General features: G+C 53.6%; 1 protein-coding gene across 1 annotated transcript; it reads left to right on the plus strand.

The window, feature by feature from the left end:
* The first annotated feature begins 2,744 nt into the window (after positions 1 to 2,744).
* Positions 2,745 to 10,784, plus strand: RPS6KL1 (ribosomal protein S6 kinase like 1). The gene is made up of 10 exons (XM_027637758.1): positions 2,745 to 3,163; positions 3,476 to 3,600; positions 4,427 to 4,519; positions 5,350 to 5,397; positions 6,165 to 6,297; positions 7,611 to 8,480; positions 9,288 to 9,377; positions 9,526 to 9,608; positions 9,895 to 9,990; positions 10,110 to 10,784. The coding sequence occupies exons 1-10, from the start codon at positions 2,926 to 2,928 to the stop codon at positions 10,218 to 10,220; spliced, it is 1,887 nt and encodes a 628-aa protein (XP_027493559.1). The 5' UTR covers positions 2,745 to 2,925; the 3' UTR covers positions 10,221 to 10,784.
* Positions 10,785 to 11,220: the final 436 nt, after the last annotated feature.

The following is an 11,220-nucleotide window of genomic DNA, read 5'->3' on the forward strand; positions in this document are numbered from 1 at the left end:
TCCCAAATTCTCCATCCTTCCCCTGCCTGTGTAAGCCTTGCAGACAGGCAGCTGTCTCACAGGAGCAGCACACACTGTGTTATCAGCATCCCTGGGCTCCCTGTGTCTCTCAGCCTTTCAGAGCAAAGGTTTGTTTAATAAGGCTTTAGGAATCAGAAGTGCAGTAAAATGGTTTAGAAGAGTTATGGGGGAGACAAAACATAAACCAGGCTTATGCATCAGGAACAAAATATTACATATTTTTGGGGAAGTACCTGTAAAGGTGATGTGGAGATCGGTCCAGAGACAGTGTCATAGCTGATGAAGCCCTGACATTAAAGCTTATCTGGTTACCTCCAGCCTCCCCAGTCTTAGGAGGCCACTGGAGCACTGCCCCCCTGCAGCTTCTCCCGGCACATGCCAGTGCAGATGCCTCATGTCTCCATGCAAATAAAGATTCACTGAGGTCTTAACCTCTCACTTTTGACTTACAAGACTTTTGCATCTGAACAAAGTTGGGTATAATCCTTCTGCTTCTGCAGTCAGTGATGTTTGCAGTCTCAGCATGTTTTAAGCTTTTGCCAGCTCTCATGTGTCTATTTTAGGCTGTAAGAAAAAAGGCAGCTCTCACTTCGCTCCCTTTATTTGTCTGTGCTAGTTTTGTTTTGGGAGTTCCCACTTCCCGACAAGGGCCACAAACTCTTCAACAGGTTAATCTAAAAGTAACCCCCCAAATTTAACATCTTCCGTCCAGCACTGACACGGGAACCTGGAAGCCCACAGGTAAGGGCAGCTGTGCCTCAGGACTGGTATGTGTCTTCTCCTCTTGCAAGGCTCTTCCTTGCAGGCCAGTCCTTGGGGCACTTCTTTCTGATGCCTTTGGCTCACGCTCTTCTGGCTGCTTCAGAGGTGTTTGACGATGAACTCAACAGTTTTGTCCCCTCCTAGCAATTCCTCTTCACATATCTCTGTACCACCATCACCTCAATATCCACACCCCTCTACAGATATATTGCACTGGATTTTGTAATTTACCTGTGCTCTCTGTCCTCTCCAGGCCCACATAGATCTGCTGAAGTCAGGCAGGTGAGCTGTGCCAGCAGCACCCCTGCTCTCATTCAGAGCCCCACCTCACTTGTTTCCTGCTCAGACTTTCTCTTGAGTTTGAAGGAGAAGCCCCCGGGCTCTAGTGGGAATTAAAAGGCCCCAGAGACTGGGAGATATAAGCAGACTGGGCAAAAAAAAATTGATTTCTGTGATGTAGGGTTTGGTGGGAAAAAGGAACCTGGAAATGTTTTGAGGAGAAATCAAAGAACCAAGCAAGCTGATGATGTCTGGGCAGCCAGTTGCCTCACAAAGCAGACCCCTTTTTGTCCTCCCAGACCTGCCCTCTGAGATGCAGTTAATACTTTCATACTCCCAAAGAAATGGTCTTCGTTAGAGAAAGTTTGGTTGCTTTCCTGGTCTGTTGTTAACTGACTGGGCTGTGTGAAAGAGTTGCCTGTGGGTGCTGAGCCAGGGAGATCCCCTGCCATCAGTATGCACAGGGTATGAAGTAACCACAGGGCAGCCCCACAGCAAGTACTGGCTCCAGCAGCAGCTGAACACAGGGACCGACCAGGCTGGTGTGGCTGTGATGGCACAGCACAAGGCCAGCTCCTGTCAAAATGAAACTCTCTTTTTAGAATCACTTCCTGTTGGAATGGGACATGCTGATAGGTTAGCAAGGGATGGACAAAGATGCAGGTACCTCTCTTTTCCCAACATACCTTAGTATAGTTTTTCTTAGGATATCCCTGGGATTTAATTCCAACCCTCCTCCCTTTGCAGGTCCACTGTCACCCCTCTGGAAAGGTGGTTAGTCAAACTGGGACCAATAATCCAACAGACACAGTAAACTAGTTGGCCTGAGCAGTAACTAATTGAGCACTCCTGGTTCAGCGAATCTCCTTCGCTAATAACTGTATTGATCTATTGGGCCCTGCAAGGCCTTTCTGGCCTTCCAAAAAGAAGCGAAGCCAGGAGGGCAGGAATACATGTTTCTAGGCTAAGACAGAGACTGCTATTTTCTACATACTAAGTGGTACTAACCACCAGCTGGAATCTTGACTACGATGTCACTTTTCTGTACCTTAATGCATTTGTGCTGATGTTCCCTGTTTGAAATAAGTTTGTAAAACTCAATGAGTCTACAAGAACTGGTAGAAGGGCCAGCTGAGAGCCCAGCGTCAGGGGCAAGAGCACCCACTTGAAAGATGAAATCAGGAAGAGCCAAGAGTGCCCTGGGCTGACCGTGATGAAGCGGCAAGACACCCAGAACCTTAACTGGGGCAGCGGGGGGGGGGGGGGGGGGGGGGCTGCTGGAGAGAGTGCACCCTTCGGGAGCCGGCAGAGGCAAAGGCTAATTAAAACACGGCTAATTAAGCGTTATGGGAGGAAGGAAAGGCAGCGGCAAAGGCAGCACTTAACGAACAGGAGCTTGGTTAATTAAGGGCAATTAATGGTGAATAACGATGACAATAAAGCAAGCAGAACGACGGTGCTCACCGCGCGTTAACGGAGCGATGGAGCGCCTGCCTCGGGCAGGGGCGGGACCCCGGCGGGGAGACCCGGGCACAGACCCCGCCGGAGGGGCGATGATGATGATGATGATGATGATGATGATGATGATGATGATGATGATGATGATGATGATGATGATGATCTCATCCGCAGCCAATCAGCGCCGGCCCTCCCCGCCGCGCCCCTCCCGCCCCTCCCGCGGTGCCGGGATGCTTGGCGGCCACACTGCCCAGGTGGGGGACCGCGGGGGGCGGCGGGGAGCAGGCCGGGGGGGCCGTGCTGGTGAGCGGCGCCGGGCGGTGCCGGACGAAGGGGCCATCGCTCCTCGGCTGAGCCCGCGCCCCCCTCCCGCTCTCCCGCGGCTCAGGGCGGCGGCGCGGGGCCATGAGCCGGGCGGAGGCCGAGCCCTGCTCCCGGGCGCTGGCGCAGGCCCGCGTGTACCTGGGGCAGCTGCGGAGCCGCGTCAGCCCGGCGGGCCCCGAGGGCGGAGGGCGGCGGGACTACCTGGTGGAGGCGGCGCGGCAGCTGCGGCTGGCGCTGGAGCGGGACGTCAGCGAGGACTACGAGGAGGCCTTCAACCACTACCAGAACGGCGTGGACGTGCTGCTCCGCGGCGTGCAGGGTGTGTGCGGCCTCCCGGGAACGGGGCACCGGGGCAGCCCTCCGGGGACACCAGCCAGGGGACCAGGGCACCATCTGGGGGGTGCAGTGAGGGGGTCAGGGTATCCCTCCCGGGAGGATGACAAGGGGGACCGGGACGTCCCTCTAGGGACTGTGATGAGGGCACTGGGGCATCTGTCCGGGAGTGCAGCCAGGGAAGTGCATCCCTTCTGGAGGAAGGGTGAGGGGACTGGGGCATCTCCCTGGGGACTGTGGCCATGGCAGCAGGGGAGCGTGGCAGGCCCCTCACAGACACTCTTTGCACCAACCACAGTTGACCCCAATAAGGAGCGTCGGGAGGCCGTGAAGCGGAAGATCACACAGTACCTGAGGCGCGCCGAGGAAATCTTCAATTGCCACCTCCAGCGGGCTGCAGGGGGTGGCAACACCACTGCCACGGTGAGGGGCTTGTGTGGGGCAGCATGGGTGGGATGGCAGCGAAGCTGCATCACTGGGAAACCATGGGGGACACAGATAGAGCAGCCCCAGTGAGCCTCTGCCACATGCCACAGTATGATGGTGTAGAGAAAATGGCATACACATCAAGCTTCAAAGTGTCCTGGCATGCCAGTGGCTGTGTGGGAGCTGGCAGCTCTTTGCCCTGCCTGGATCAAGAAGCTGACATGGACCCAGCTTTCCTGGGATGTTTCCAGAACCCCCTCCCCCAAAATGCTTAGCTTGCTGTCACCATAGTGAATATGGCCATTTTTGGGGAGACTGAAGCCACTGCAGGTAACCACCTTGTCAAGTGTTAAAAATGTCATCTTCCCTGTCATTGTTCCCATCTTTATGGAAACCAAAGACAATGGCTGCTTGCTGAATTGTGAGGAGGAGGTGGTTAAAGAAGGGAGAAGGCAGTGAGGCAGGGCAAGGTTGGGGCTTGGTAAGAAGGATGAGGGGAGAAATACAACTACCTTCCATATAGATCCCTTTAGTGTTGAAGCAGTTCAGGTCTAGCTATAAATTTTGAAGTGATTTTACCTCTGCTGCAGGTACAAGCTTTCCCTGAAAAGTTCAGAAATCCAGGGACTGGCCAAGAAAATGGTTCAGCTGATGTTAGGAATGAATCACAGCCATAATTCATTCATTTGGAGTGTTGTCTCTGAATGTTGACAAGGTAGGCAGTATTGCTGCCTCCTCTGGAAAATGCTGGGACTTCTCCCACCCCATGTCATGGACAGTAGCATCTCTAAGTCCTTCATCCTCTTCTCTCACTGCCTTGCAGGGCTATAGCAGCCTGCGCTTCCGGCCCATCAGGACTCTGAGCTCAGCAGTGGAGAACCTGAGACGGTGTAAGGTTGTGGGAGTGATTGATAAGGTAATGACTTGGTGTGGAACTGGGAGGGTAAGGCTGCGGCTGGACCAAAGGGAGTGTAAACTGGAGGGTCCTAGCAGCTGGGATGGGGGTGCTAGCCCCTAGCACGCCCACCAGGGAATGTGGGGTTATCCATCCACACCATTCCCACCAAGAATAATTCACAGGACTGGACTGAAGACCCATTAGGAGTTAATTGTGAAATCTGTTCATGTCGCCATTATTTTTGCTTACCAGAGCTCCCAGGTTATTTACAAGGAGGTTGATACGTCCAGTTCTTTCCCACACATGGAATCATGGTTGATGATAGGTGTTGCAATGGTAGATTCCTGTGGGTAACTGGACTTCAGCAGAAGATGAGCTATCTGGATGAATAAACTAGTTACTAGTTTGTGATCTTGGAATGAAGATGCCAGGCTTACTGACCCCATACACACACTACACATTGCTCTCCACTGCCGTTCCCACATCTCGGTTTGTCTGGACTGATGTGGTCTTCCTGTCATGCTGAGGCCCAGGTTTGAGCCCAGTGCACTCCACAGAGCTCCTGGACGGAGCACTGCGAAACCCTTTGGTGTGAAGGAAGGAAAAGTAGCATGGGAGTCACCTCTTGTGTTTAATTAACTCTCCGCTTCTTGGCTGCATGGCTATCTCCTTGCTAATAACCTTCATTTTGTCTTTCAAGAGTAGAGGTTTGAGCCCCACCAAACTCCTCTAGTTGGGTGGTAGTTTTTTAAGTTCCAGAGTTGAGTCTCTTGGGTCATTCCTGTAGGCTGTGTGTTGGGGTGGAAGCAGTGATTGCTTCTGACAGGTACTGTGAATACTGCTTCCAGGTGCAGATCGTCCAGGATCCAGCCACTGGTGGGACCTTTATACTTAAGGTGAGTGTTTTCAGTTTCATCTGCCTGTTTCTCCCAGTCATGCCAGGGCCTCCTTGTTCAAGCAGGTTGCTGGGGCAGGTGAAAGGACCAAAAAATAGCAGCTCTCAGAGGTGTTGGAGGAAGTTCATGGTTCACAAAGCTTCTTCTGGCTGCCTCAGCCATCCTTTGTGATCAAAAGGGAAGTGGTTCTCCTTGATCATCTGTTTCTCTGCTTTGTAATGCTTCAAGCCAAGACTTATGCCCCTGTTAATCTGGTCAACCCCTGAAACAAGTTATGGGTGAGATGTGCTCAATACAAGTTCTAGAACATTTTCCAATCCCCTTGGAACTAACAATAAAGGATTTCAATAATTGGACCAGGAGGATCTGGCATGACAGGGAGAACCATCAGTTCCAGGAGAAGAGGAGAAAGGGCTGTCATAGCAGGTTCCTGCCTGAAGGGAGCAGGGGTGGTTGTGAGGTGGTCACTGCTCTGGACCGGCAGTGCCCTCTGGATCCCACAGTACAGGTGGGGAGTGCCATGCCTTGGCAGAGCTTTGCAGAGGGCTGCCTTATCACAGCTGGGTGCTGGGGATGGACAGACCTCTCCGCAAGAGCTGCGCGTTTCCACACATGGGGAGTTCCATTGCACGTGTCACAGTCGAGCAGTCATGGGGCTTGGAAGACGGCACACTACCTTCTGGCTGGCCTCCAGTCCTGCCACGTGCTAGGCAGCAGGGAGTTCAAGTCCCTGTGCTGTTAACACACATTTGCCTGTACCTCCTCAGAGCCTCCCCAAATCCCATGTTGAGACCCGTGAACGACAGACCATCATCCCTCATGGGGTCCCCTTCATGGTCAAGCTGTTGTGCTACTATGTGAGTGAGGACTCCATCTTCCTCCACCTGGAGCATGTGCAGGGTGAGTGGAGACAGCCTTGCCTCCTCTGTGAAGCATCTTGGTTTATCCCTAACCTCCCTTTCTTTAAAATCCCAAATACATTTCTCCTACTGTTTTGGGACTAATTTTTATAGTGACAGTGCAAGTCTCCTTCATAGGAGGGTGGTGGGTACCAGGGCTTGAAGACTCAGTGGATGGAGCTGCTCACATGTAGTAGGAATTCTGGAGATTTGATAAGAACTGACTGGGCATGTAACCTAGAAATGGGCTTGTGGAGACCTACAAGGAGAAAGAGGTTGTGTTTGTGGGGATGTTATATGGAAACTAGCCTTAGGGAAACTAGCCACCTTGTCTCATGGGAAGGAGTGCCTTTAGGTAAAGAAGTTGATGTCATCCAGCATCTTTAAAAGAAAAAACTCTTCATTTACTGGCATTGTCTGAGCATGACAGGAAAGTGATGGAGAACAAAGTGAGGTAGTTCACCTGGATGTTTTAGAACAAAACAATCTTTTGACAAGACCTTTATAAAACATTTTTTGGTTACAAAAGACGAGATCACACTGGATTGTGAGATCTGACCAAAGAGAGGAGATAGAAAATTGGACATAAAGATCAGGGAGCACATTAGGGTTTGGGTACAACAAGCAGGCATATTTGAGATTTGTCTCAGATCCTGGTGGAGGCTTGTCCCAAGGAACTTCTTTACTCTCTACAGGTTGAATGGATGTGTAGGGGAGAGCAGCTGGAGTCCAGCAATGGCAAGTGGAGACTGATGTGTGTTGGAGCCTCAACAACTTGTGCTTTGCTGTAGGATGAATTTGCAGAAAGCAGCCAGCACTGAATGTAGTGAGGCTGGAAAGCCCTGGCAGGATGCTGTGGGCTCCAGGGCTCACTGCTCTGGCTCATTGCTGACCCACGGGGTCTGGGACATGCTGCAGGAACTCTGGCATCTCTGTCACACAGGAAGGAAAGGATTTCAGGGGAAAGTGGGGATGGCAGTGGGATCAGGGGCATCCGGGAAGATGTGGCTGGTCTGTGACATGGAAGTGTCAGAGCTGAGATCAAAGAGGCTGTGCAGAATGGGGAGCAGGGCTGCTAAAGGAGGAGACTTTGGTGTCCTAGGTCCTTGGGGGAGGTGTGGTGTTGAGCATGGTGTGCTTGTAGGGCTGGGGCATATTCTGCATGGACTTGAGCTTTACTGCAGGGGAGATTAATGATGCTCAGTCACATCCTCAGTATGTGGGCCTTGGCCTGTGCTTGAATGGGCTGTGTCCACAGTGGGAGAACCAGGGATACTTTGTTCCTCATCATTTGTTCTTCTTTCTAATTTCCAGGGGGGACACTGTGGTCTCACCTCCGCTCCAAGTACTGCGTCCAGGAGGATTCTGATTCAAACACCATTCAAGCCCTGAGGGACCGTGGCAGAGAGGATGGAGTGGGAAGCTCCCAGGGTAGCAGCCAAGCTTGGTTAGGCAGTGGCCTCCCAGGCTCTGTGACCCACCAAAACACTGATGCCTCACTCCCTCGGGAGCAGTCCTTTGGGCCCACAGACCCCAGCTCAGGAAACCACCGCCAGCTTCTCCTGGCTCCTGCCAGCAGCATGAGGGCAGCACCTGGAGGACAGGATACAAGCATGACTGTGTCTGGTGTTGTGGACTATTTTCCAGCAGCATTAGCCAAATGCCCTGGCCACCTCGCTGGCCAGGGCCTGGTTTTCTACCTCTGGGATGATCTAACCAGCAGCACAGGCTGCATATCGGAGAGAACAGCCTCCCAACAAGACTCCAGGCTTCCCCAGGCCCTTGCCCCTGGATCAAAAAGAGGGGGCCAGCCAGGGGCAGGGGAACTACTGTCTCAGAAAGTGTCTGAGGTCTCCTGGGCTCAGCCTCTCCTGATCTTGGGTCAGAGGCAGCTTCCTGCACAAGTTGCCCTGTCCAGCTCTGGCAAGCCCTGTGGGCCTGACCCAGCAGCGTGGGAGCCCTCACGAGAAGCAAGCCTGACCTGTGGCCAGCTCAGCAAGCAACAACCATCAGGACCATGCAGGGCTTTGGCTTCCCACAGGCAGAACCAGAGAGCATGGGCTGTGAAGGAGGAGCAGGTGCAGCTGTGGGCAGCAGAAATCCTCCTGGCCTTAGAGGGACTTCACCAACAGGGTGTATTGTGCCGGGACCTCAACCCCAGGAACCTGCTGCTTGATGCAGCTGGTAGGTAGTGCCCCATGCTGCTGCTCCGAGGAGGACAAGGTTGGTCTCTCAGCTGGGAGACTACTGCTTGCCTCATTTCCAGGAAACATGGACTTTTCTTGAGTTTCCTTTGGAGGAGGATGGGAGTTTGGAGAGGTTTGAATGTTCCTGAAGTTGGAAGTGTGATCTCAGGTTTTCCAAGTGGTTAGTACAAGATTTGGCTCTGCAGGAGGAGAATCAGGGGCTATAGCCACAGGACTGCATTGCCCCTGCTCCCACATGGGGTCTGGCTGCTTGGGAAATCCCAGCATGGGAAGGCTGAGACCAGCTGAGGTTAATGGGACTGCAGTTTTCTCCTCCTAGTTACTGCCTGCTGGGGTGTTCTGGAGCCTTCCCACCCTTTTAAGCTATGGGTACCGCTCTGAGTGCAAGTCATTGCTCAGCTGGCAACATCTGGGGCAAACATCTGGAGAGCTACTAATTGCTTAAGAAAAATGCAGAGAGTTTTGCAAGAGGAAAGCTAACCTTCCCCCTCATCTCCCAAAAAACCCCTTCTTTCCTCACCACAGCCTGCACTGAGGTCTGTTAGCTTGGAGCCCACCTAGCCAGTCTCTCCAGCTCCAAGTGCTGCATATCCCAGGCAAGCTCTGGAAGGCTGGGGGGGTGTGTGATGCCAGGGGATGCACAGCGCCTCTGTGTTCAGAGCATGATGGGGCCCAGAACCCTGGCTGTTCCCAGTTGTGGGGATATGGCTTGGCTTAGTGCTCCAGACAAAGTCCCTAGTCTTGTCCTAATCTCCCTGCTTTTGGCTCCGGTGCTGCTCTGCAGGTCATGTCCGTCTCACCTTCTTTGGCCAGTGGACAGAGGTGGAGCCCCAATACTGCAGCCAGGCACGGGAAGAGCTGTACAGTGCTCCAGGTAAGGGATGTGAGCCTTGTCCTGCCCTCTGCCCAGTGCTACCAACTGGGGTGAGGGAGCTTCTGCAGGCAGTGAGATGTGCCCAGCATGGTGTGGCCATTTGTGCTCCCTGCCTCCCCCATTAACCTCTTTCTGGCTTTTTCTGCAGAAATTGGAGGGATCATGGAGCCCACTGAAGCAGCTGACTATTGGAGCTTTGGCTCGCTTTTGTATGAGTTGCTGACAGGAGTGGTAAGAGGCTGAGCTGTGCAAGGAGGGTAGGGGAGGTGACACTATAGCACAAGGGCTTCCTGCTGTGCAGGGGCTGGAAGGCTGCCTTGTCCTGCTGGCACCTCAGTGATTTGCCAGGTCGCTTTGGACAAGTGATTCCTAGTGCCTGTGCATGGTCTCTGGGTGTTAAAGGCCCTGGGTTTTAAATCCTGCTGTGTAGGGCTGGGTTGTGTAGCAATGAAGGCTCAGCGGGGTGCTCCTGCCCTTCTCTGTGCCTCTGCTTACCATCACCCTCTGCCTCCTGCAGCCACTCTCCCAAAACCATCCGGCGGGAATTCAGCCTCACACCCAGCTGCATCTGCCACAGGGGCTCAGCCTGGCTGCTACATCGCTGCTCACCGAGGTGAGGGACTTTGGTGGATGGGAGGGAGGACAGGGCTAGAGGCTGGGGAAAGGCAGACTGGGTTGCTTTTCCAGTGTTCCCATCTACCCCTCCTGCTGTTCCATCCCCTTTCTCTGCAGCTCCTGCAGTACAATCCAAAGCAGCGCTTGGGCTCCGGAGGAGGTGGCATGGCCAAGCTGAAGTCCCACTCCTTCTTCAGCACTGTCCCCTGGAACAAGCTGGTGGGCTAGGCAGGCTGTGCTTCCCTTAGGGAGTTGGGCACCGAGCCTCTGTCCCTGGCACTTGTGACCCCAGGTGGCACTGGCAGCTCTGCCTTCTGGGGAAAGTTTGCCTCAAGAGCTGCCCTGGGCTGGGGTACACATGACGTTTTGCAGCCTTACATGGCCTGTCTCTGCTTGTTTGTTGGCATCTCCAAAGAGGAGGCTTCAGGCTGGGCCAGGCTGTCTTCTCATCCAGGTCCTCCCTAGCGGGAAAGGGAGCCCAGGTGCTCACCCCCAGGGAGAGGCCATGTGCCCCTTCTGGGGTATCCCTTGCTCAGCTTAGCACCGCACCCTGGAACTCCCCATTTTTTTATCTCTGCTGCTACCACAGTGACCTTCCTGCTCTGTTATTTTTTGTGGCTTTCAAATGCAGCCCCCTTGGGTACTGCTGGCTGGAGCCCAAGCTCTCTGCCCATCCCTTACTGCATGTGTGTGTGTGTGGGTAATGCCTGCTGCAGGAGTGAGATGGGAGGGAACCCTCTGCTCTTCTCCCCCTCACCCTCTGAAAAAATAAACCACTCATTATTGCTTGAAGAAATGTTCTTTTGTTTCCGAGCTGCATGAGCCAGGCCTAGGCCAAGCACGCTGAGCAACGGAGAGCCCCAAATCTGTTTCTCAAACCTGCCTGTGAGCACCGGGCTGGTGTCACCCCCTGGCCATCAGCACCATGCAGCCAAAATCCAGAAGCTGGCACCGAGTGCCTGGCCATCTCCCCTTGTGTCCCGCTTGCCTCACAGCCTCTCAGGTTTGCACAGCCAGGGGGCTGCAGCTCAGATTTGGGAGAAATGCAGAGTGCCTGTGTTTTCTTCCAGCCTTGATTTTTGTCATCATTACCTGTTGTGGCTCCAGCCTCCCGTGCCTGGTGCTTCTTCCAGCTGGCAGGACAGCAGCCCAGCCCTCCTCATTGCTCTGCTTTGAGCAGTCATCCCTGGTAGAACAGATAGTGAGGGCTTAAAGAGGTGAGCTCTGA

The sequence above is a fragment of the Corapipo altera genome, unplaced genomic scaffold (genome assembly GCF_003945725.1).
Source record: "Corapipo altera isolate COAL_440 unplaced genomic scaffold, ASM394572v1 23, whole genome shotgun sequence".
Taxonomy (NCBI): domain Eukaryota; kingdom Metazoa; phylum Chordata; class Aves; order Passeriformes; family Pipridae; genus Corapipo; species Corapipo altera.